We start from the raw sequence: 27,511 nt of genomic DNA on the forward strand, positions 1-27,511 counted from the left end.
AATATGAGCACATGCTGAGACATTTAAAATCTGTTTGCCCAGGCCCGTTGCTTTGGTCGGTCAGCACTATTTCAATGAGCTTTGCTGGACTCTTCTTTGTATCAACCGAGCAGAGAGCTCGTCTGAATTTTATGGCTTAGTTTATCCCCAGTGAACCAGCTTTATTTGCTCAGATCTGAAGATATCGGCCTCAGACTCCCGAGTCTCCAGAGATCCTGGGCAGCCTTGGCAGATAGAGCTGTAATTAAACCGTAGGTGACATATACTCCTGACTAAAACGTGTGTCCAGTGATTATAAACCTAATTTAGGCCCGCCATCAGAATACCAGCTCAGCGCCTCCCTGAGGCTGATTGTGCCGTTTTGTCTCCTCTCTTACCTGCTTGTAGTGTTTTTCCTGATGTTACGAATTGCTGCGGGTGATTACTGGGGCGCAAGCGCACCGCGGGATCCTTCGATCAATGTCTCCTACTGAGCTGAATCAGAAAGTGCCCGACAAATCCCACCTCAGCACCAATACCGACTGAAGGTTTAAACAATTACCTCACTCCTAACCTCCTGTTGCGCTTTCAACATTTGAAAACTTACCTAAAAAACAATCTGCAACATAAATGGAGATTATTTTGACCAAACCCAAAGAAAAGATCAATAAATCAATAAATCCTGCAGGGGTTGAATGCAGAAAATGCTATACCATCTAGTATCCACAAAGATAAAGAACATTTAAGGTTAGTCTTCGGTGTATTATTAGGTGGTAAACCATCTGTTTGGACACATGTGAGCGTAGGAATGATTATTATTACTAACTACAGCAATTTTAGAGCCACTGCTTGAAAATTGACAAAGGGTTTGGCAGACATATTGATTTCACATAAGTCCTTTTAACAAGCAGACATTTGCTCAATCAATTGGTTGCTTTCAATTTGGCTTGAATATCAGCCAAAAACCAAGGACAGGGCCGCTGATTTCAGAGAAGCAATCGATAATCCAGAGTTAATCATAAGTAATCGACACATACCTCGGGACATTCACATATTCCAAACTAAGTTTTACAAACTGTGTCTGAAGGGAAGCCGGCGTCCAAGGTGGTTTACGTAACTTTTACAGAATCTTTTTTTTTTCCGGTCAGTTTTAACTTTTCCTTCAGTGTCATGATTGGGAAACCTGGCCTGGAAGTAGAGGACCTCACTAATCCAGGGGGTGAAGCGCTTTAGCCAGCTGACTGGGGAGTCTCAGGTGGGCGTGGATTCGCTGCACACCTGACACCTCTGTTTGAAGAGCTTATACTCCTTAAGTCTGGCCATAGACATAAAGTCACTAGCCTAAAGACCAAATGATACCAGAACAGTTCTCTCGTGGCATTAAATCGGTCTTAATTGAACTGTGGCTCTTTTCCCCCCCTTGTTCATAGATTCTGGAGCCACTTTTCCTTAATCATATTATCTTACACTTTTTAAAGCTCTATCTTCTTTTTTGCATGTAGGCATGTGTTGATTTTATTTACATAACTTTAAATGGATGCGGGGCTCTATTTCTGCAAGATAAATCTACCTAAAGTTATTAATAAAGTCATCTTAGCTTACCTCGCCATAAATGCTAAACCTCCCTACATTCCTAACAAAAAAGGAAGCCTTCTTCTTAGGACTGAAATGTGATCACATAACACAGGATCTTGAGATATCAAAAGAACAAGGTATTTCAAAGTGAAATCTGTCTCAGGAAGTACTATTTGGCTGCAGTCAACACCGGACCTTTGTCTGCAAAGGGAAACGTTAGCCACTTCAATAAGCCCCTCATAATAAAGGTGAGTGCTTTACGCTTGACACCATGTTGCATTAATGTCTGAGACCTTTATATTGAAGTAAAATGGGTTGTCCTTGTGTTGACAGAGTTGGCTAATAAACACTTCCCCTCTGGCAGTTTTGAAAACACTCAGCTACAAAGGTAATAAATGAGCTTCCACTCCGTCCTTCTGATTAAATTAGAGAAGCAGAGTGGTCATTTTGAACAGGTCTGGTGCTTCAAACAATTCCTCTTTCCTAAACCATGGTTACCATCAATTAGACATGTACGGCCATTGTCACATTTTATCAAGAGAGTGCTTATTAAATTACAAAGACGGGTTCTTTGCTTCAAAGAATGCTTTCAAAGAAAGCCTAGCATGTGCCAGAAAATACAGACTTAATTCAGCTTTTTTAGGGAGAGCAGCAAGTAGATATGAGTGTTGCTGCCCGTTCAGTGAGGAGAGAACATTGAGAGGGCCGCTTGTTGTCAAATGGCTCAGCAAAGCAGCTACTTATGGTCCAGAAAAACAAAGGACAGAGTGACATTCTACAGGATGGACCACGATAGACCAGAAAGGACAGGGGTGAAGATATTTTCTCTGATGAAGCAGACTTCACGCTGTTTGAGACATTGTCAGGATGCAGCTTGAAGGCTGCATGCTGAGCCTCTCTCCTTCTCTCTCGTTCCTGCGCAGCCTGATCGGTTCCACCTGACAGGCTGCAATTAACCCACAATTGCTTCCACCTGGTTCCACCGCTTTATCAGACTCACCTCTTTCTGTTCCCGTCGCCGGTCCATAGCGTTCACTCCCGTTCAGTTCCTGTCAGAGGTTTTTCTTTCCAACTGTGTTTTGTTTCAGTCACTGCCCAGCTCCAGCTCAGCTCCCAAGCCCACGCCGCTGCGGTTCTGGTCTCAGTTCCACGCCGCTGATGTTCTGCTCTCAAGCCCACGCCGCTGCGGTTCTGGTCTCAAGCCCACGCCGGTGATGTTCTGGTCTCAGTTCCACGCCGCTGATGTTCTGTTTTCAAGCCCACGCCGCTGCGGTTCTGGTCTCAAGCCCACGCCGCTGATGTTCTGGTCTCAGTTCCACGCCACTGATGTTCTGGTCTCAGTTCCACGCCGCCGATGTTCTGCTTTCAAGTCCACGCCGCTCAAGTTCTGGTCTCAAGCTCAACGCCTCCGATGTTCCTCCCGGACAGTTACGTTACACGCCTCCTGCCGGCCAGCTTCTGTGCTCTACACCCTCGTCAGCTGTAAGACTCTGGTTCCACGTCATTCACCTGCTACACTCTTCAATAAACTCACCCATAAGAACTGACTCTGTGTGTGCGTGCTGTGTCCGGGTTCATCCCAGAAAAATATCCTGACATTATGGACCGGCCAAGGGATGGACCCGAGCACGCACAGAGCCATGCACAGAAGTTGGCAGGGGCTGTGACGCCCGGTCTCTGGTTGTCTCGCCGGGGTCGCCGTGCTGCGACGCCCGGCCAATGACTCTGTTCCACGTTACGCTCTCCGTGAGACCCGCCTCTGACGCTGCCCATACAGACGTTGCTGCCCAGCGCCTTCTAGTTTCGGTTTCGGTTTTGAGTTACGTAAGGTTCCTTAGTTGTAGAATACTTCAGGGTTCTTTTTTTGATTTCTTAGAGTTTTTTTAGGTTTGTTTTGTTGTGTTCTGGTTCGGCTTAATTTCCTCTCTAGCCCTGTATATTTTTACAGTTTTAGAGGAATGGTTTCTGCCTATCTTTGTTTGGGTTTAACCTTGGTTTAGGTTACTTAGGATTTTTTGGGGTTTTGAGGGTTTTTTTAGCCTGGTTTTTCCAGCTTGGTCGTAGTGTTAGCTTTAAATCCTCCGAGTTTTGCTTTCAGTTCTTACCTTAGACTTCTGGAATTTCCCTGCGCTCATATTTCTAGCTTTAGTTATCTATTTTTTTTCTCTAGTTTAGCTGTACTTGCCCTCATCTCCCTCTTTGCTTGTCTTATAGTTTTATTTTAGTGTTTTGTTCCCTTCAGGGTCTTCTAGTTTTTCAGGTTTAGACACTGTAGTCCCTGTCTCGACCCAGTAGTCCCTGTCTCGACCCTGTAGTCTCTGTCTCGACCCTGTAGTCTCTGTCTCGACCCTGTAGTCTCTGTCTCGACCCTGTAGTCTCTGTCTGGCCCTGCCGCTCTAGTCTTAGTTCTGTATTTGTTAAGTTAAGTTTTGTTGCTTTACCCTTGAGTGTCTGTGTGTCGTTGCTGGCGCCGCAGGTTACTGCCAGAGCTCTCTGGCACGCCTGGCCGGTTGCTGTCTAGCTCACCCTCTGGTTCCTGGCGTTTACGTTTTCCTCGGTTCCCTGGCGTGTTAGGACGCCCTCCGTTCGGTTCCCTGGCGTGTTAGGACGCCCTCTGTTCGTGTTCTCTGGCGTGTTAGGACGCCCTCCGTTCGTGTTTTCTGGCGTGTTAGGACGCCTTCGTTCTTGCTTCCCCTGACGTTCCCATACGTCAGTTCTTTCCCCAGGGGTACCATACACCAGTTGTGCTCCAGCGTTTCTATACGCTGTAGAGCCCTAGTGTCATGGCCCGCCTGTACCTTTCTCTGGCGTTTCCACACGCCCGTCCTCTTCCCTGGCTTTTCTGTATGCTAGTTGTGTTCCACCGTTTCCGTACGTTGTTGAACCCTAGCATAACAGTACGCCTATACTTTCCCCTTGGCGCTGTGCGCGGCCGTTCTGCCTCGGCGTTTACCTCACGCCCCGGCAATCTTACCCTTATGCCCCGGCGTTTCCCACACGCCCCGGCGATCTCTTCCCTTGCGCCCCGGCGTTTCCCACACGCCCTGGCGATCCCTACCCTAGCGCCCCGGCATTTCCCTCACGCCCCGGCGAGTTACTTCCCTTGCGCCCCGACGGTTCCCTCACGCCCCGGCGATCTCGTCCCTTGGGCCCCAGCGCTCCCCTCACCCTCCGGCGTACCTTCCCCTTGGCGTTCCCATACGCCCGTTCCTTGCTCTTGGCGTTTTCGCACGCCCGTTCCTTACCCCCGGCGTCTCTGTGCGTTAGTGGTGCTCCAGCGTTTCCTTGCGCTGTTGAGCTCCGACGTGTCAGTCCGCCTGTCCTTACCCCCTTGGCGTTCCCATACGCCTGTCCTTACCCCCTTGGCGTTCCCATACGCCCGTTCCTTGCCCTTGGCGTTCCCATACGCCCGTTCCTTGCCCTTGGCGTTCCCATACGCCCGTTCCTTGCCCTTGGCGTTTTCGCACGCCCGTTCCTTTCCCCCGGTGTCTCTGTACGTTAGTTGTGCTCCAGTGTTTTCTTGCGCTGTTGAGCTCTGACGTGTCAGTCCGCCTGTCCTTTCCCCCTTGGCGTTTCATACGCCTGTTACCTTCCTTAGCGCTGCCGTTGGCCCGTTCCTCTCCTTTGGCGCTGTGGTGCGCCCGTTCCTACCCTTTGGCGCTGTGGTGCGCCCGTTCCTACCCTTTGGCGCTGTGGTGCGCCCGTTCCTACCCTTTTGCGCTGTGTTGCGCCCGCTCTTTCCCCCGGCGCTGTCAAGCGCTCGCTCTTTCCCCCGGCGCTGTCAAGCGCTCGCTCTTTCCCCCGGCGCTGTCAAGCGCTCGCTCTTTCCCCCGGCGCTGTCAAGCGCTCGCTCTTTCCCCCGGCGCTGTCAAGCGCTCGCTCTTTCCCCCGGCGCTGTCAAGCGCTCGTACCTTTCCCTGATGTGCCGCGCCCTAATTGTGCTCTGGCACATCAGTGTTCTCTAGTTCCTTGGTTCCCCCAGTGTTCTCTAGCCCCTTTGGTTCCCCGTGTTCTCTAGCCCCTTTGGTTCCCCGTGTTCTCTAGCCCCTTTGGTTCCCCGTGTTCTCTGGTTCCTTTGGTTCCCTGTGTTCTCTGGTCCCTTTGGTTCCCTGTGTTCTCTGGTCCCTTTGGTTCCCTGTGTTCTCTGGTCCCTTTGGTTCCCTGTGTTCTCTGGTCCCTTTGGTTCCCTGTGTTCTCTGGTCCCTTTGGTTCCCTGTGTTCTCTGGTCCCTTTGGTGTTTGCTGGCTCTTTGGTCTCTCAGTTTTGACTCTTGCCCGCCTTCCTAGGCCCCCTCCACCCACCCAGCGTGGAGATTCTGGGCCGTCCGGTGTCCGGCCTTGGGGGGGAGGTACTGTCAGGATGCAGCTTGAAGGCTGCATGCTGAGCCTCTCTCCTTCTCTCTCGTTCCTGCGCAGCCTGATCGGTTCCACCTGACAGGCTGCAATTAACCCACAATTGCTTCCACCTGGTTCCACCGCTTTATAAGACTCACCTCTTTCTGTTCCCGTCGCCAGTCCATAGCGTTCACTCCCGTTCAGTTCCTGTCAGAGGTTTTTCTTTCCAACTGTGTTTTGTTTCAGTCACTGCCCAGCTCCAGCTCAGCTCCCAAGCCCACGCCGCTGCGGTTCTGGTCTCAGTTCCACGCCGCTGATGTTCTGCTCTCAAGCCCACGCCGCTGCGGTTCTGGTCTCAAGCCCACGCCGGTGATGTTCTGGTCTCAGTTCCACGCCGCTGATGTTCTGTTTTCAAGCCCACGCCGCTGCGGTTCTGGTCTCAAGCCCACGCCGCTGATGTTCTGGTCTCAGTTCCACGCCACTGATGTTCTGGTCTCAGTTCCACGCCGCCGATGTTCTGCTTTCAAGTCCACGCCGCTCAAGTTCTGGTCTCAAGCTCAACGCCTCCGATGTTCCTCCCGGACAGTTACGTTACACGCCTCCTGCCGGCCAGCTTCTGTGCTCTACACCCTCGTCAGCTGTAAGACTCTGGTTCCACGTCATTCACCTGCTACACTCTTCAATAAACTCACCCATAAGAACTGACTCTGTGTGTGCGTGCTGTGTCCGGGTTCATCCCAGAAAAATATCCTGACAGACATGTGCCAAAAAAAAACAACAACTAACTTATACAAAGTAGAAAAGGTAGATGCCATCCATGTGTGGCATGGATGGCCAAAGACCGAAGAATAATGTTGCCTATAAACATGCCCTCTGGATGAGGAGTGAATATATAACGCTAAAACGGTCAAATAGGCTCTACTTCTTGCAGCAACTCCAAATCTCAGCATTAACTCCAAAGCTAGCTGAGGTGCTAGATTTTAGTAAACTAGTCTTTCAAGAATGGCCACTCAAATAACACCTAAAATCCTGTGCTAAGGTAAAAACCAACTGACCTAACAGGATATAAAGTGATGGGGGTTTATTCCCTCACTGCCCTGATCCCCTTTGATTGTCTAAAAGAAAGAAAATAGGTCTTAGAGACGCTCTGATCCCAGCAGCAGGTGATAATAAAAGAAAAGGTAAGCCTTTATGTCAGGAAATTCCCCTCCTTTTCTATAAGCTTCTTAACATATCCGGAGGAGGGATGAGAGGCAGTGTAGCGTCTGTCTTCACAGTTGGACTGACTGTAACCCCAACATCTTGCTATTTACTTTAGACTCACTCATTTCTCTCCAGCCCTTTCCCCACTGCTGATCTATCCCAGTTTCTTTTCCTGGCCTGTCATCATGTGCCTCCTCTCTACAGCACGTCTCTCTTCCCTCCCCTCCATTCACCCCGCCTCTTCCATCCCGTTTGCTTTTTCTTTCTTTCCTTCCTTCTGCCTGCCTACACCACCTCCCTCATGCTCCCGTCTCTCAGTTAGGAGCTCGTTAGCTCCGTGAAACTCCCCCCCCACCACGATGCTCCACAGTGCCTACTCTTTTAGTTGTGGTGGTGTACATCTGCTGGTAATAATGATGAGACGCATTCGATCAATTCCTAGGATGCTTCCTTAGGAGGTAACTTTGGAAAGGTTGGACAAACATCCCCCGCTACTCATTTGTCTCCTGCTCTGGATAAGAATTTCCAGCAGGGGCTGATTTAGTTCAGGGAGTTTTAAACCAAGACTTTTTAATTAAATAAACTTTTCATTTATAGTTTAATGTTTAATGGCATGCATGTAATCAGTTCCTGCGAGTCAGTGTGCTGTAGAAATAACAGACTAGGACAGAGAGTGTCAGTGTAAGTCCTGCTACAGACTGGACTGATTTAGGTCAGGACTTTGACTGGGCCATTCTTAAAAAAACAGATATGCTTTGTTCTGGGCCGTTCCACTGTGACTCTGGGTGTATACCTAAGGGAGTTTGTCCAGCTGGAAGGTGAAAGTTCACTCCAGTCTCATTTTCTTCTGCAGACTGGATGATTTTCTTCCAGGATTATCCTATATTTAACTGCCTTAACTTGTCTCTGCTGGAACAATAACATCCTTTCAGCATGATGCTGCTGAAACCAAGTTTCATCAGTGGGATGGTGTTTCGAGGGTGAGGTGCAGTGTTAGCTTTCTGAGCTTCAGATCAATCAGTTTTTCTCTTGAACGTCAAACTTCAAAGGAAGTTTTTAATTGACTACTATATTTATTCATGTATCAATTATTGCTAGAAGCAGTGTGACACAGAGATAAGCGACACTGGCCTACAGTATACGCTGCCTTGCTTAAATATTCTTCCAAAATTGCATTCATCTCTTCAGCTTCTCTGTCCTTGCTGATGAAAAGCATTCCCACAGCATGACGGTGCCACCACTGTGTTTCTCAGTCAGGACTGCTGTATTTACATACTTATGTTATGTATAAGTAGTGTTTTGCATATGAGTAAAAACAATATTTTGGTCTCATCTTCTTCCACTGGATCACTGTATCGCCTACATGATGTGACAAACTGCTAAATATACCTTTTGTTGCTTTATTTCATCAACAGCTTTCTTCTTGTTAACCAATGACGAAGATCATGATTTATGAAGTATGCACATTTATACAAGTAAATGTGCATATCAGTGAATTTGAATAAAATAGAAAAGTATTTCTTTTTGTAAAAAGGAAACATATATTATATAGTGTGTAAACTGAACAGCAGGAGTTTTAGCAGGCAACGATGGAAGTGATCTTATGGGAAGGAAAGTGGGTCCAGACTGATAAAATCATGTGGAAGCTTTTCACCTGCTACTGAATAATTTTTCAGACTTCGTTTCCCCACAAACATACCTAGGAAATGTTTTCATCTCGTTTTATATTCATTCCATTTATCATTAATTAGTTTTAGATTCCCTTGCAGCCCATTGTCTGTACCCCCTTCATTAGTTGTTCTTTGCAACAGCATACAAGGACCTCTAAAACCAACACCAACCAGACCTTCAAACAATAATGGACTTAACGTTTCTTTTTCTGGTTATGTTTTGCTGCACTTATACTCTTTCATTAATCAGAAAAGTAAGTAAAAATAAATGGAGGATTTGTCCACAAACAGCTTCTCCATTTTACCTTTTGTTTGATGTATTTATTCATATCTAACTTTTTAAAAATAATGACAATAAGGAATCTGACGGGAGTTTTCTCCATTAGATATTAAATTAAAATCCTTTCATCCTTAAAATGAGCTCTGCATCATATTCTAATGCATAGAATTCTAATATTAACATAGGGTGTGCTTTGTCTTGTAGCTTTTAGTCAAGCGTTTAGAAATTGACATATTTTACAGAAATATGTCTCCCTGACCCTTTAATCATGTGAGAGGAGGCATTTTCCCCCCCCCCCGGTTTGTTATAATGCCGTGTTTTCTTTGTTTAGGGGAAGAGCTGCATGCCACGTTACAAGCTGAAACCTTTCCTCGCACATGACTTCAACTTTGTTGCTGCATCCCCAGCTGGGGACGTTCGCCCCGAAGGAATGGAGGCCAATTTCCCTTTCATCCGTCACATGAAGAAGATTGCAGAGCCGTGAGTGATCAGAGCAGATGGAGAGATGATGGCTTGGACAGATGATCTGAAGATTCTCCCACTGTCCTGATCCGTGGCCGTGATCCGAAGCACGACGCCGCAGAGCTCTGAAGGCATTGCCGCAGACCAGGTCATGGGGGGGGGGGAGTTGGGGGGTATACTGATGCAGCCATGTGCTACGGCTACTGTAGCACATGGCTGTGTTTGGAGAAAGCAGCCTGCGGGCTAAATAAGGCTCTGGCACTGTTATCTAGTAAACTGGGATGCAGCTCAAGACCACAAGACTTATAAGGCTGCAGTTGGCTCGCTGGATGTCCCAGATCGCTGCCTTGGGTTTGTGTGCGCGTGTGAGCGTGTTGTTGCGTTTTATTTATGGCGGGTTGGCCCGTCTCGTGGTGTCAGGACCAGGTAATTATAGCAGCAGCGGCGGCGTGACAACACGCAGGCACGCACAGACCCATACAAACACCTTCCACCTGACCTGATGTCCCTCATCAAACATCGGCCTTCACAAATATTTACTCTAACACCGGCTGAGATAGGCTCGCTTGGTTTTCTATCTACTTCTGAGTCGCTTCGCAGACCGATGGCAACTTCTGAATGCTGCTGGTTCATCATGAGAAAAAGCTGGTGTCAGGGCCCTGCCTTAAGGAAACTCATTAGGAACTAACAGTGAATTGGCAATTTAGAAGTTGCTAATTGTAGTAAGCGAAGACGCAGTATGAAAAGACACCCAGGGGGCACCACTGGTCTCTAATATTGCCTTTTACATTATTTTTGCATAATTAAATAATGTATGATCATTGAATTGGTTTTCTAACTCAGTCGGAAAGCCTTTCTTTTTTGTTCTTCTTTTAATTGACTAACAGGGGATAAGGGCACAGGCTTAGTGGGTTCATACATTAAAATACTTTAAAAAATGGACTTCAAGCCTGGGACTCCAGTCTCTGGCACAATCTTTCTCCTCACATAAATAGGGAAAATAAGCCAGAATGTAGACCACAGATCAGAGCTGTGACAGGAAAGGAGTACTGCGTATGTAAAAAGGGACCTTTGATTATTAAGGGCTGCATCTCAATAATAATGATGATATGGATGTCTCTCAAACAGACTTCTGTAATAAATGATTCCAAAACAAGCTGAGCTTGCCTCCAAAATTGTATTCTTTCACAACCAAATCAGTATCATAAGAAAGACACTCCTAGCTTTGCAAAATAAAAGCCTTTCTACTTAGATGTATTTAAGGATTTGACACTAACAAGTAGAAACCTATTCCCGCTCGTTCCTTTGAACATACACTCTGGAAAGTCTCTTTATGAGCTGACTTACACTAGGGACAAAAGACTAGAAACTTGATTACGACTCATAAGAAGAATCACTTTGACCTGAACTTACATCTAACTTCACTATCACTATCAGGAACTGAGTTGTCATCATGACTACAGGTACTTTCAGTCAACTCCACCACATTTCTAAACTCATGTTTTGATCGTTTTTTTTTTATCCAATTTCTCCAGTTAGTTCGACACGGCCAGAAAAGCCAGAAATTAGACTACTAAACTACTAAAAATGAATTGCACAGTTAGAAATGCACAGGCTGGAGCTGTGGCCTACCACAGTCATTTCCTGCCAAATGCTGAGTAAGAGACAAACTGGCACAATCAAAACAACGAAAGGAGACCGGGGAAATGACCCTGGGGGTTACTGGAGAATTGGACGGGCCAGAACAGCGCTGTCAACGCATACACAATGTATGAGTGGCCCTTTTGCAAACCTCTAAGGACCCATTAAGGTAACATGGAGGTAACTGTTGTCAGACGGCATCAGTGAGGAGAAAAGAGAACCTGCGGCAACTAATATCAAATACTGAACGCCTTCAGCGCCGTCCGCTAGGGACACTGCAGGACCCCACCGCATTCAGCATTCATATTTCATCATTAAAAATGGCTCTGCTGCCGCCTGTCTGACAAGATGTTATGGCGAAGCACCGCACCGTGCACATACTGGGGACATCCGGTGTAAGCCATTCTAACTCTCTTCCCTGCCAGGAAGGTGGAAAAGCTTCCTACAGAGCTTCCTACGTTATCCAAATCTCGAAATGTGTTCTCCTGGCAGGAAGTAAGCGTAGTGATATAAAACCTCCCACGTCTGACTTTAGCATACACGGACGCGCAAATAATCACTTTCCTGACTCTTGAGCAAGGCCCTTGCTCAAAAGCAAGGCCCTTGAACAAAACCTCCATCTTGACATTGGGCTGAGCTGAAATAATCTCTTCTTCCACAGAGTTTGTTCCCGAGGTCCTAAAAACCATGCAGAAGTCATGGTTTAAAAACTGTAGATGCACGCCGATTTTGTCAAATAAGACTCTCTAAAGTAGCTAATGATATTTTTCTGCAAGTTTTTGCAATGAATGCCCTATTGTCCATTCCTATATCGAGGGATTACATGTTAGTGAACCTTGATTTAGATGCCTCAACCGAGCCAATGGAATATCTTCTCTAGCTGGCTTTATAACAGTTATTCTGGTTTTACTCACATAACTTATTATTTACACCCTTTATTTTCCACATATGGATGCCATTCCCCAATAAAAGGCTCCACTTAATCAGATTATCTTTTTGCTTGCTTCACATTTTTGTTTTGCCCCTGCAAATCGCATCTGCATTTCCCCCCGAAAGCTCATCCTGCTCAATACTTCTGTTAAACTCACCTCTTGACTTAAACAGAATTTTACATTAAACTTAATCTACATTAAATGAGTTTGGTGGAACACAAAGCAAACCTAATCTTATCTGCAAACTAAATCTCTAACCGTTAAAAATGTGATATGAAGGCGAAACATCCTCACTTTGTAGGTTTTCCGCGTTCCTCTCACACAGACAGACACACACGGACCCTGACTCTTGGAACAGAGCTGTGAGCTAAAGTAACCTAGCAACAGCCTGTCAGACTCAACAGGTTGTGCACACGGCGAGGAGAGGACACAAACAAACAGAAGTGGAAATGACAGTGTCCTACAGTACGCCTTGTGTGGCTGCTGTAGCTGCAGCAACTGATGCCTGGAAGGAAAGAACTGCAGGGAACGCGGCATAACAAGCAATCAACTTCATGCCTCAAACTGGCTGGGTCTTACAAGATTTTAGAATTTTTTTTTGAATTTGTGCAAAAATAAGGTTGAATAAATGTGTTGATGGAGTAAATAATAATATATTAAGGAAGCAAATACAAACACATGGATGCTTAAAGAGTAAATATCATCCTATTGCAGATTAAGAAAACCTAAAAATACAGGAGATATGAAAAAAAAAACATAACCTGCTTTCCAACTGTTTCTTGAAGAGAAGAGAAAAAAAGAAAGAAAAAAAGGAAAAAAAGGGAAAAAAAGAAAAAACAAAAAGAAAAAAAAGGAAGAATAAAAGATAAAAAAAGAGAAGAGAAGTAATTTTAAACAGGCAGATTTCTGATTGAAAAACTTTAAGTCTCTTTGAAACACAAAGGTACTACCATATATGGATGTGACATAGCAATAGTAGAGGTTGTGTGAAGAGAAAATTGATTCTTTTCTTGGGAGAAAAATAGATTTTCTAAGAGAAAAATAGATTTTCTAAGAGAAAAACGTCAAATGGATATGTGGTCATATATTGGTAGCTGAAAGAGAAAGTAAGCGGTCCTAACCTTCCACAAAGATCCTCTATGCAGTGATTAGGTAAAGACAATACATTGTTCCACCCCAAAACAGTTTCTATTTTTAAAAACGTGTTTTTCCGACAGGATTTTGAAACGAATGGAAACTTGACTTCATGGGAAGCAACGACCCAAAGCGAAGTCTGCTAAAGTCTTCAATGTTAAATCAGTAACTGCTGCCAAACTTTCCTCCAGCATCTTTCCTGCCAATAATCAGCTGCAAAAGTGTGTGTGTGTGTGTGTGTGTGTGTGTGTGTGTGTGTGTGTGTGTGTGTGTGTGTGTGTGTGTGTGTGTGTGTGTGTGTGTGTGTGTGTGTGTGTGTGGGGAGAGACAGAGAGAGCTAAATTATTGACAGATTGCACATAATTACCTTGACTTCCTTTCCATTCATCGCATATGTATCATTGACTTAAAATGGATTTTTTCTTTGTTGAGAAACCTGTGGGCGTATTAACAGTTAAATTTGTGAGAGCCTGTGCCCAGAATCATATTTTGACAGCTACATTACTGTGATAAACCCTAGAGACTTAATAGATGTACTGATTATGTGTAGAAAAGTGAGACTTTTGGCTGCTTCCATTCACTGCCAGTGATGTTTACGCTATAAAAGGTTGACTATTCTGGTTACAAAGAGGTTGCTGATGGAGTTAAAATCCTTGTCAGAACCAGAGCAGAAATTATTTTTCTATGAATGCTGCAAATATCTTAGTGTTAGGAATACTTTTTGTCACACATGATCACTCACCAATTTGGCGACACAATGGGCGCACCACAGTGTTTTTAGATGCTTCAATATGGTGTCTAGTAGGTCTACAAGCCATTACTCTCAGACCACCTTTCACCTGACTTCCTCCTCAATAAACAAATGCTTACAAATCTTCCCCTAACAAAATCAGATTGATAGGCTACCATTGCTTATGTTTTTGTGTGGCTTAGTGCTATGAATGGATATCTGGGTTAGGTGTTCAACATGTAACTTTGTTCTTAGTTGCACATCATTTGTGTCTCCTAATTTATTTTAACACATTTCTTTGATATTTAAGATATATAAATGAACATAACTTTTGTAAACAACAAACAAGAACACAGATGAAAAGATAACATTTAAAAAAAACGTGTAGGATATATAAGCCTGGAGAGCCAGACTGACTTATGCCTTAAAGACAGCATAACAGTCTGGAAAGCAGCGCGTAGAGCCCGATTTCAAGGGCGGGACTAGGGCGGGACTAACAGGGTCAGCGGAAACAGGTTAGAACCAATCAGATGACTACTGATGTGACGCAAACACCAAGTGACACACAGGTTTTAAAGATACATCTAGCACATTCAGGTCATCAAGAAACCTTGACTGTTATAGTTACAGAAACGTGCAGCTGCATTTGGGTAATTCTGGCAACACAACTTCCGCTCCCCATGCTGTGATTGGTCCGGTAAGTTTTAGACCTGAGAGGGTCTAAGCCCACCCAGACTGATACGATGTGATAAGATGTGCATTGAATACACATAGCATAAGTCGGTCTGGTTGGCCAGGCCAGGTACCGTATTATTCGGACTATAAGTCGCACTTTGTTTTTATAGTTTGACCACTCCTGCGACCTAGGTGCTACTTATGTATGTTTTTTTCCTCTTTAGGACAAAATTTTTTGACTGGTGCGACTTATACTCCGGAGTGACTTATAGTCCAAAAAATACGGTATGTATACCATTTCAACAAAACAATGACTTCAGTAATTACAATGTAGCGATGTATTGGACATAATCCTTTTGTCTGATTGCTGTAATAAGAAAAAATGTTTTATTTAAAATAGTCCTTAAATGGTAAAATTAATAGCAGTGATGTTTTTTCGGATTGACTTTTCAGGGTTGGAATGCTCAACAAATCAAATAGTAATTTGCTGTCTTTGCTCAATCACGTCCAGGCTTCTGATACGCAGTCAATCGGGTTTATGGATGGTGGTAAAGGGGGATTGGTAAGGCAATCGTATTAGTCCTGAAGGTAATGCTGTTACAGTCCAACTATGTTAGACTGGAGTTTCAAAAGCGATTACGAGTAGAAAAAGCAAACTGTGCTCTAATGTGTGACTGGAATGCAATGTGCAGTAAGCAGTGTATGTCTATGGCATAGCCAGTGACCCACCAATCAACTGAGTTCTCATTTCTCTAAGAATATTGCCCATCTCATTCTTTTATAGAATGCTTACTGAATGTGACATTTAAGAAAAAAAAAATACTTTTGCACGGCGCTGTATCTTTGCAGCTGTAGAAACGCACTTAATGGGTTACATCTCTGATTATAGCGCTGAACCAAATGCAGTTAGATTTGCCATCAAAGTGACCCGTCACTGTTCCATCTCCATACATCTGTAGGTGTGTTGAGAATCTTTCTGACTGATGCAGTGGGGATGGCTGCTCTCTGGAGACATCATTTACACAGGAGAAGCTACAGCTTGCAGAGTAAGAAAACCCAAGGATGACCTGCGACCAAGATGATTGAATTTAAGTGCTTAGCTGAGCATTGTAGATGCTAGACAAAGAATAAGAATCAGGCTGAGGACAGAGACGATGTGGGTAGGCCCAGCGTGGGAGCTGTTGTGGCCGGTTAAGGGGACAGGCAGCCCTGTCGGAGCTCAGTTACCCGCCTGATCCTGAAAGACGACCAGCAGAGAGGCGGGGAAGGGTGGGGCGCGCTGCTACAAGGCAAGGCACGGCGTGCGGAAGGAGCTTTTCATCAGGTCCGTGACCCCAGAGACGAGTTCAAACTCCATCTCTTTGATCAACCCCAATTTAAATTTAATGACTTCGACATTTACATGAGATCATGTTTAATTACATTACCACAATTAGAGTTCTCTTTGAATCCACTGACGATCCATTAGTTTTCACTGACGATGATTTAAAAGTGCTTCAATTTCAAAGTTTCAAACCTCTCCAGGAGCCCTCATCGAAGAGCGTACAAATATGCCCACATGCTCTCAAATATCAGAAATGAATCAGTGTTGCTTCACAGCAGCTAATTACAGCCTGAGAATGGATGCATTAATGAGCCTAAATGAAGCATTAGTCTAACAGGAGGCCATTAACAGCATGAATTTCAAGGTGGAATTGCAGAAGGCAAGTTTACATGTATACCAACTAAATAGTGTTCAGGGTTCCCTCGCCTACTTCTAGCTCGCCGGCCTCCACAAAACTCAGATGCATGGGTCTGTGTTAATGATCGTACAAAAGACAACACGATAATTACAAGGCACCGCTCAGTGGGAGTGGCAGCGCGAAAACCCCAAGGAGCTGCCAGTGTTGGAAGTTGCACTCATAAATAAAACATTTCCTCATCAGGAGAAAGAGTTAGTCATTAATCACAGATAGAGCTGATGTTTAGTGTTGCATCAGAATGACTATTAAGTGTGAACACTGGAAGAAAGACGGGATGACAGTCAAATATTCCTCTATCTGCTACCTGTCAAGAATAGTCGTACTTTAGATACTTTAGGTCTGGGACGAGACAGTCAGCTCACGAGAACTCAACATTGGCTTCATGAGAACGAGACAAAGAAGGATTTCAGCTTTGTTTCAGGGAAATGTTCATTTCTCAAAACCTGCTCATGCAGTTTCATTAAATGGATTTAGCCACCTTATATGCCTATACAAAAAAGACCAAAATCCAGCTGATCATGATGAAATAAGGCTAAACACAGCAAGTGTCCGTCCAGATAGTGTTTTGATGGCCCTTTTTGAGCCTAAATAGAACTCCAGCAACTGTCGCAATGAGCTGACATAAACAGATGTGGCGCCATCTACTGGCAGCACCGCAGAACTATTAGAAAGCCAGATGGTCACCATTGATGCAGCTGCTAAATAAATAACCTCGGTCACACGATATTGTAATGGTAAATATATACAGAATGGCTATATTTACTAACAAATAAAGCTTTAAAGACAAAAATAACAAATACTACAGCTGCAGGACATGATAATTTTTCAGAAAAAGGTATGTAACCAGAGTGAGTCACTGCCATATAAATTTAAAAAATGTCAAATAGTGCAAATATGTACCTTTAAAATCTGAATTCTGTAAAGAACTTTGGTTCATCGCAGAACAAACCCAGTTACATAACTGTAAACTCAACATAAATGTTTAAACAGAACCTGTCCTGCAATATGAAGTAGGCTGGAAGATCTCAAAAAGCATCATATCATGCCCTGATCTACAGTAACTACAGGAAAGATTTGAAGCTAAAGGACTCTGTCTGGAAATGGTTACGAAGGGTTACAAATATAGGTCAGAGTTTTTCCACTGCACCCTTTCAGAGAATTGAGAATTGCTTTGGGAAAGAAAAGAAGAAAAAAAGACTTGTTTAGGCGTCAAGCTTATAAGAAACTTTCTTTCACGTTAAGAATTCATATACAAGTTTATAGAAATAAATATTTTCAAAAGAAGAGGAGTCAAAGCTGCCCACATGTTGCCTGACTGTACTCTACTAACCACCTTAGGGAAGCTTTAAAAAGAACTGAGTATCAGCAGAACACCTTCAGCAAAAGGGCAGCTTTAAAACCTGAAGCATCTCTTCGTCCGTCCATGCTTCCATCTCTCCAAAGATTAGGCAAGACTGAGGAGGATTCAGTCCACACAACACAAGCGTTTCTCTGAGTTCCCAGTGTGCGGGTCGGGATTTTGATGAAGTACATCTTTTGAACAAGAACAGCAACTCACCATCCAACAGTCTGACATGCCTCAAACTAAATGCTGATACAAATACCTTCACCAGGAATCACTATGCCTCCCTCTGGCAGGAGGCTGCGGTCCATCAGGACCAAAACCTCACGCCACAAGAACAGTTTTTCTCCATCCGCTACCAGCCTTATAAACAAGGCCAAGAGCCGCCCATGAATCTGGACACTGTCTCTCTCCCCCGTTCAGGACTTACAAGCTTCTGCGTTACATTGATGCACAGTCTGCTGAGTGTATACAGCTTCCGTGTATATATCCTTTTTACTTCTTATTTTACTGTATTCTTATTTTTTGTCTGCACCATCATCACCAAGTCAAATTCCTTGTAAGTGCAAACCTACTAGGCGATTAAACTTGATTCTGATTCTGATTCTTAGATGTGAATGGGCTCTCTGTTTTACCACCGAAAGACTCTCACTCCATATATTTCTTTCTTGCTCAAGGACATTTACTCTATATACTGAAACATTGCCATATGTCCAGTTTCAGCTCATTGTAAAAACAATGACAGAAACGGGAGAAGAAAAAACATTTTCAGTTTCTTAAATCTAACAATGCATTTTAAGCTAGGTCTATACTCCCCGCATTCAACAGGGCGCAAGGATGCACGTGCCTTAATGCAATCACGGTGTGTCCCCACCCCCCCAAACGGTCTGCCTTGGTGTGAGGTCCTGCACCTCTGAGTTTTCGTAACTTGCAGCGTGCGTAAACCTCATTCAAAAAGTGCTTATACTGACATCAAATGGCCGAGGAGTCAAGCGGCACAATTTTGCTTAATGCTGTGTTTATTCTCTGACTTAAAACACAAATTACTGGTATACTTTCAGGGGTGAATTTCTTAGCCAGCTTTATGGGTGCAAGCAAGGATTTTGATTTCTGTTTCCATCACTTGCAGCGTTAATCAAGTCTAAAACAACAGCTCACAGTATGTACAGCTTTTATTTAGTAAAGAAAAGTGGTTCTTAAAGCTTTTATTTAAAATAAACATCCCTATGGGGTTTACAGACAGGCTGTATTCCCCATCTTCACATCTCTCTGTCTGCAACATACCATCTTCTACGTCTCTAGCCCTCCGTTTATTTCTGTCTAGCGGCCACAAACACACAATACTGCACAATACTGCGCATGGCAATGTAATTAGTTGTTTGGCAAAACCCTCCTTCCCATTTTTTTTCCCACGTCCAGGCACAAAGCTCTTATTTCTTATCTGCTGGATCAAACCTGAGTTGTGTATTGATTTCTTCCCTACCTCATTCCTTCTGTGGACTTGTTCTGATAGTTGCAGTAGAGCTGCGGCGTTCCCAGCATCGCCTCGGTGAACACCGCCAGGAAGCCTAGGGTCTCCACGAACAGCGCCGAGTCCAGGAGGAGGTAGGTGATGTAGGCTGCCACCAGAGTGAAGGCCACGACACACTGAACGTAGTCCATGAAGCGACTCCATGACCAGAAGTAGGTCCAGTCAAAGTCTAAAACAGGCACAGAGTCAGAACAGAGAGGGAGAGAGAGATCAAACTAACTCTGGTTTTCTAGAAAAGGTCCATTTGGTGCTGATGGCATGGTATCAGCAGCGTTGAGCAAGGTTAAAAAAAAATCTTTGATTAATGAGCTGTCATGGTTTTATGACATTAGAAAGAAAACTTTAAAATGATAATTGCTGTTACTTGATCTGTAAAGGTGAGTTATCTACAGGCGAAAGGTAGGCAGAAAGGCGGGAAAAAGTAATATTTAGTAGAGCAAAGAAGGATGAAGTATAAGAAACGGGACAGAGATCAACAGATGGATGCCGCGTCCATCATAACGTGAGCCCTGTTCTGGTCTGTTGTAGTGAAGAAAGAGCTAGATTTCCTGGTTGGTCTACGTTCCAGGCCCTGCCTATGGTCGTGAGACATGCATCATGACCAAAAGGACGAGAGCCCAGATACAAGCGGCTGAAATGAGCTTGCTCTCTCTGGAGAGGGATGTCTCCGTTTCCACCGTGGACCTGTTTGCAGTTTGCTCATTAGAGCTCGTCACTGTCTGAGTTTTGGGGGTTTGTATTTCTTCATCGCTGCTTTGTTTTTCTACAGATTACAGTGTCATTGTCTGAGTAAAGAATGTTGCTGTTAAACCTGACTACTTTCTTCCTTAATAAGCGCCATGTTTCTTGCCCCGCTGTTGTAGTATTTGTCGTACTCTTTGCATGTTCTCACGTACTCTCTCCAAAGTTTCACCCCACTCTCCAAATGTATTAATATCAGATATCGTTGCTGTGTGTTGCACACATTCTGACACATGTAGCATGTTCCTAAGGAAGAATAGTAGTAAAGCTTTGCAGTTGGAGTATTTGATCCTACAAATTAGTGTAAAAGCAAGCACCATTGAACCAGATGAATGCTCCTTCCTGTTTCCCATTTTCCTGCTAGGTTGTTACCCAAGTTCACATGTGAGCTGTGAATTTTCACACCACTCCCACAATCTTCTATTTATATTCAGACCCTCCCCCCTCCCCCCAACTTTACATCGATGTCCTCACTTTACTAGTAAAATGCACAAAAAATATTCTCACTCAGCTGCAACTACATCTATACACACACATATAATGTGTCACTGGCGCAAATCGTTGATGGTCTCCATTTGGATAAAGTTCCCATTAATGTGTGTTTAATATACTACAATTTTTCTTATAGGTCTTATATACAGTTTGAAGGGGGGTAAAAAGCTTTGAGGGGGCTCGTTATATGACCTGTTGTCTGATTCATCACTTCTTATGTGCACTCTATTCACATGAAAGCAGGTCTGAGGACTGCAAAGACGACCCTTATTAAAAAAAAAAGAGCCAATAAGCTTAACCCTTAAAATCTGGTTAAGAGCTGTAAGCAGAACAGCACTGCTGCACTGATGTATTTTAAGGCATATGTATGACCCACAAACATGGTAGAGAAGAAGTGCTTAATACAGTTTAAATTAAATTTACCTTATCCAGTTAAAGAAACATACAGAAACCATTCCATGTGGGCTGACTGTATGCGTCTCTAGAGAAATCCAACCAATAAAATGCAATAAATAATACACCAGAACAGCAGCTGTTGTTTTGGCCTAACTTATCCACTAAAATAAAGCGCTTCAAGAGAACACACCTATTAATCAAAACATAAGAAAATCAAATAAAGCAAAAAACCCACAAATGTTTATGACATTTGAGGACATGACTGGATGAAATATTTAGAGAATTATTGGTGAGTGGTTCTGACATTTAGATGGCATTTCTAAATGATTACGCATGGCTGCCATGCATGCGTGGAAGCTTAAGTGGCTTTCCATAACGGAGACAATGCAATTGTTCCTTTATGAAAGACAAGTTCAACAAATCCCATAAATGTAACTGAATAAATCTCAAGGAGCCATCCAAACCAGGTCACAGCCTTCTGTCAAGCTGCCACATGCTATTCACAGGGCAAAATCTTAACAGTAAATCAAAAATGCAACATAAGGCAAACACAGGAGACAAAAGGCAGTTTTTGTAGTAGGCACACTGGGGACAGTAAGTGTTTGAAACGCCATCAAAATCCTCTATGAGCTGCTGAATATCTACTGTTAACCAATGTTTATCCTGAAGGTACAGATGCTTGATGTTTGCTGTGGAGCCAAAGAACAGCAACGTAAGCCAGCTTATCGCCATGCTGGTGCAGTCTGATAACGCTTCAACACAGTGGGAGGCCATCAGTGAGTCGGGTTTAGTGCCAATCTGGACGCTAAAGGCATTCTGGAAATCAAACTAATAAAAGAGTAAATGATATACATCATCTAGGGCTGCCCAGTGGAACCATATTGTGGCATATAACTGATGTGAGTACAATTCGTTATAGTGGGCAAAAAAACATTGAGATGTTCGTATTGTTTTCCTTTGCTAGCTTGCTAATGAGTACGCTAGCAGCAGTTGAACAGTAAGTAATTCCTTCGAATAAAAACGGTAAACTAAACAACACAAAACTGGTTCTAGAGAATTAAATTAAGATTTAGTAAAAGCTTAGTAACATTTCAATATAATACAGTCAATTGAGGTGACCAGTTCTATAAAAAAAAAAAATTCCTTACACATCGCTAACAAGCTAGCCATATAGTTTGGAGGATGTTTTAAAAGCTACAGCTAACAACTGTACTAAACACTAGCAGGAGTAAAGCATAGTATATTGTGCCATAAAATAGGAATGAGTACTTTTGAATGTATTTCGCCAGAAACGGTCAAAACATTGACTTCAAACTGCTACTATACGATAAATACTTTACCACAAAAATGGCTTAAAACGTGTTTGGATGAGAGTCAGCAATTCAGCGAAGTACAAAAAATGGGGTGCAAAAACTGTTTTTGTTTCCACACCATGACAATTTGTGTTTTTTGCAACCAGACAGAAATATTTTCGAGCCTTTTTTCAACCGGCTGACTGGCGACAGGCAGCAATATGTGGAGGAGGGGCATAGCTGTATTATTATGCTTCATACAGCCAGAGAAAACGCCACTCATTCTGCTATTCTGTTGGGCATCTCTCTAAAAGGACTTTAAACAGTTGGAACGGCTTGATAGAAATTCTTAGCAGGTAGACACTGTAACTTTGTAAAGGCTTCATATACCTTGACACCGGTAACCTGCCAATGCCTGGTTATTTTTAAAACGCCACAATATTTCTCTGAAAATGTAAGTCTTTGCATTATTCAATAGCTGTCATTATGCAATTTTGTGGCATAATAAGTCTAACCTAATAGAGATGTGAATGTCCATGTTCTATGCATGACACCCTATATCTATTTTTTTAGACTCTTATTCTGAAGTACAAAGGAAAATAGTTCTTCAGTTACCTTTTTTGACAGCCAGTTAACAGGGACACATTTTGGTTTTAAGGAAGCCTGTGTCACTTAAAATAAAAATTCTGGATTTAGCATTTATGTATACTGTAGCACGCACACAAAAAAAAAACAACTGACAGTGAGTCAGGAAAAATACAAACAATTTGGAGTAGCTGTGAGAATACTGCCAGTAGTGCTAAATTAGCACTTGAAACACAAACTGGATGGTCCTACACTGAACAGAACATCCTTAAAACAGATTGAAATGTACAAACGTACAATGTACATTTTATTTGTGAAAACACAAAATGAGAGAATTTCAATGCTTTTTGGCACTAGAGCAACCTTTGTATTAGACAGGCAGAAATGCCACAATATTTAGACCAGGATATACATTACCTATGAAAGATTCTATAAAGCATGGTTTGAGATTTGTAAAACCTCATCCCACCTCATTAAAGTGAACTCACTATTGTTTATCACCTCATGCATCGTTACATTCCTACCAGACAGAAGTTTTTAATTATGCAGGGATATCCGTCAACCAAAACTTTAAATCATTTTTATAACACTTTCTGATAATTGTATGTATGTGAGAACTAATTGCAGACCACACAAGTTCATCTGTAGGGCTTTCTTTTCTACTTCCTAACTGTGACTACGGTGCTTGGAAAGAGCCTGTTATTTTGTCCCATACTGTAACTTTAGCTGGCGGTTCTGAAAAGCACCCCACTCTGTAAGAAAAAAAAAAAGGAGACATAGGAAATCCTTGAGATATTGGACAACATACCAGCTTTGGGAACTGGGCACAAGCTGCACTGAAAGCTTTTGAGTAAAACAGTGTCATTATTTCCCACTGACCACTAAGTGATGTTTATCACAGCGGTTCAACTCGCCATAAACCCTCTCTTGCTGTGCACCAGAGTGTCCAGAGCAGCACTCCTTTTCCCCTTTAGCCCGAATGCTGCTTGCCAGCTACGGCTGGCTTCTGTGGGGAAGAGACTGGAGCGGAACAGTGGACTCCCCGTGTCTGGCTGGCTTCAGGGCTTTACATCCCACACAGCTGTGGGACATCTATAGGAAGAAAAACGGGTCGGAGTTTGGGATTCAAATTACTGGTTTCTGAACTGTTCTCAGACGGTCTCTGGGTGGTTGAAATAATGGCCTTCCGTCACTCAACTCGAGAGGAGCCAGGAGATTATTATGAGAGACTGCTAGAACAGCTCCGATGAGTGCAACTCCCATGTGTTATATTCCTCGGGTCTATGGTGGACTTAGGTCCCCAGCTGTCCTTAATGACAGAATAACTGCACCCGCAGAGTAGGGTGACCCATTCTCAGCTGCTAAGGCTGCTGAAACTACAGCAGAGGCATATTTGAACCAGAAAAATAAATTAACCCATCTACTCTTGTCCCGCTCTGCTGTCATGTCATTAGGTTGACACTTTTTGTGGTGAATCCTTGTAAAAATCTAAGTGCCATTTCTTTACATCATTATTCAACAGGATTCTCTGAGGTTTAAAAAACAAAAAAAACAAAACCAGAGTGTGAAACCAAATGATATTGAGCAAATGTAACTACCACTGCTTCTTTGATTTGATCTCAGGTGTGTTAACACAATGGTAAATGGGAAAGATCTGACCAAGCATTGTAAGGGAAAACCAGTAAAACATGGAGTTAGAATATTATTAAAAATCTGTATTTATTCTACTAATTCAGTAAAAAGATTTTCTCTAAGACTAATTGCACCTTTTTAACTTTGTTAATATTGATTAGAAGCTGTTGAAAACTCAAATTAGGTTCCCCCTGAAAATAAAAACATTACATTAAAGCCAATGAAATTATTTACACATAAAAGGTCAAAGACTGAGAGCTTATCTATTCACAGTAGAGTATATGCAAGCAATACTTGCTAGGGACTCATATCTATGCTCCTCATGGAGTCCGTGGCCCTTGTGAGGTGTAAAGGAAGCCCAGGCTTCTTTGACAGGTGCTCTCAGCTCGCCTGCATTATTGGCTCCGGGGTCTTGTCTTCCTCTTGACAATACTACATAGCTCCTTTATGGGGTAAAAGCCAGATTGGCTGGTTGGCCATTCAACCATGGTGATCCATGGCCAGTAACAGGCATTGGCAGTTTTGGGAATATGGGCCATATCTTGTAAGTAAAGGGAAAGATTAGGTGTTCTAAAGGGTTCCAGGTGGATAGACAGCTCTATAGGTTACCCATAAACCATCACCGACTGTGGAAACTTCACACCGGACCCCAAGCAAACTGAATTCTGTGCCTCTCCATCCTTCCTCTAGATTTGGTGACCTTCATTTCCAAATGAATTGCAAACTTTACTTGTATCTGAAAAGGCGGTTTTGGACCACTGAGCAAGAGTCCAGTCCTTTATCTCGTTAGGTAAAATGCAGAATGGTGGAGACATTATCTCTGGTTCAGGAGAGGGTAAGCACAAGAAATGCACCAGTTGTAGCTCTTGTCCAGGATACTTCTGTGGGTGGCGGCTTCTGAAGCTCTGATTCTACCTCTAGTCCAAGGCTTTTGGGTCTGTCAAAGTTTCACATCGCCCTTGCTTCACAAACCCCTCAAGGCTTTGGTTAATTGTGTTACTTGTTCATCTTTCTCCACCACAACTTTACATTTCACTCAACTTTTCATTGTTTTTCTAATAGCGCACTCTAAACAGCAAGCTTCCCGAGCAATTACATTTTGTGGCTTTACCTCCTTGTAGAGGGTGTTAATAACTGTCGGCTGAACAACTGTCTAGTGAGCACCCTTCTTTCTCATTGTTTATTCCATAACATAATATTCGCCTCTGCTTAATCACCCCCTAAACATGGTGGAAGGGTTTATGTACCCTATGATCCTGAAAGCTATGTTGCCCAGAGCTTCATGGCAAACTGACGTTGGGGGGTCAGACCAAGAGAGTTAATGGTCCCAATGACACAGTTGCCCTAGAGCGGGGGTCTTCAACTCCAGTCCTTGAGGTCTGGTATTCTTCAAATATTACGTATCTCTGCTTCAACACGCCTGAGTCAAATAATCAGGTCATTAGCAGGACTCTGGTTTACCTGACTGCATACCGAGGAGGTAATTCAGCCAATTGATCCAGCTGAGTTGGATCAAGTGGCTTGATACAACTCATATTAGAAATTTCCTTATTAGAAAGTTTTTATTTTTATGTTTTGCTAGCTGTTTAGTAGAAGTAATCATGTATTTTAGTAAAATTCTACACTGCAAAAAGAGAACTAAATAAGTTTTTTTCTTGAAATGAGTGTATTTATTCTTAATTAAAGCAGGTAAGTTTAAATGATTTGCCAATAGAAGAATATTTATACACCGTCTTATTTCAAGTGCACTTTTGTTTCCCTTTTTACAGTGTAATCATCAGAGAAATTGAATATTGGATTTTTATTGCTATAATCATCAACATAATCAAGATACCTGAAATGTATCGATGTGTATAATTAATCAAAATTTCAGTTTTGCCTTTTGAATTGACTTACTGAAAGTCCACAAAATACAGATAACTTCCATCCCCACGACCTGGGTGAGCTAATCCAATGGTGTCTTACCGAGGCTAAAGTTTGAGCTGCGACATAAAGAAAGAGGAAAGACAAGAGGAAAGTGGTTTAGAGAGAATGGAGTTGCAGCTCAGTGGGACAGTATGGGCAAACAATCCAGAGCCTGAAGACAAACAGCCACTGAGGTTTTCACAATGCAGTCTTCTTGCCTCATGGTTCGCTTGCTGACACTAATTCATCTTTTATACAGCTGGGGATCCTGAAAAAAACAAAATAAAAATCCAATCACTTTTTGCCTTAAGGTCCCAACTTTTCTCCTCTCGAACAATTGGAAAGTTTGCCCGTGACAATTTTATAACGTCTTTTTTCTTCCCCGAGAAATATTTCATCTCATCTTTTTCTTCCAAATCCTTTTACCTGCACGTGACTGATCACCGGTGTAGCCGATTCTGACACCGCTGAATGATCAGATCTTTTAATCTCCTTATAAAAAAAGGGATTGGGTCAGGCAGCTTTTCCATTTAGATCCAAGCGAACCGAGCGGCTGTCGTACGGTTTCCCCTCGCCCCAACGCCGCACCAGCACAGCGCACAGGGGACGTTTGTTTGATTAAAGCCGAGGCGCCGCGGGCTCTCTGACCTGCAGGATGTGATCTGTGCAGAAAACGTTCCCAGCCGGCCGTATCTGTTGCATGGCCTTATTTGGCCATCCAACGGCGCATTGGAAACGTGCTGGGTTGTTTTGTCTCCAAGTACAAATGTCCAGCTGTTAGATGGAGCTGCCCAGTGTGACAGTGAAACTTATGAGAACAAACAAGAGACGTTTGGAGACCACGCTGCTGCCCGAACGCGACTGTGGGGTGCTCAGAGCCGGCTCGTCTAGAAGACGTACGAGGTGCAGGCCTTAGTTTTGAACTTTACTTCAGCAATTCAAGGTCTCTAAAGGTTGATTTCTCTGCGTGACATGTGAGAGTGGATCGATGGGCAAGCGCAGAGCTGCTCTCTAAGTACAAAATGTCCCGTTGCTCTAATGATGCTTGGAAGAGCGAACTAATCAATGGCTCTTCGTAGGGGCTGATCCCTCTGGCCTTAGACATGAAGGGAGACTGAGCAAGCAAGGCCAAACCTGGGTCCTGAAGTCAATGAATTATTGTGCAGAAAAAAAAAAACATGTTATACTGCTCCACTCTTTTTTTATTATTATTATTTCTGAGGTTGAAAATTCTTTGA

At 43.4% G+C, this 27,511-nt stretch overlaps 1 protein-coding gene across 2 annotated transcripts in view; it reads right to left on the reverse strand.

Moving 5' to 3' along the window:
• The window catches only part of slc66a2 (solute carrier family 66 member 2), a 46,212-nt gene that overhangs the window by 10,376 nt on the left and 8,325 nt on the right, over positions 1-27,511 (reverse strand). For both annotated transcript variants that reach the window (XM_036144840.1, XM_036144841.1), the window contains one exon: positions 19,183-19,399. In XM_036144840.1, coding sequence (XP_036000733.1) covers positions 19,183-19,399 — 217 coding nt within the window. The remainder of the gene's footprint in view (positions 1-19,182; positions 19,400-27,511) is intronic.

The sequence above is a fragment of the Fundulus heteroclitus genome, chromosome 13, assembly GCF_011125445.2.
Source record: "Fundulus heteroclitus isolate FHET01 chromosome 13, MU-UCD_Fhet_4.1, whole genome shotgun sequence".
In the NCBI taxonomy this organism is placed as follows: Eukaryota; Metazoa; Chordata; class Actinopteri; order Cyprinodontiformes; family Fundulidae; genus Fundulus; species Fundulus heteroclitus.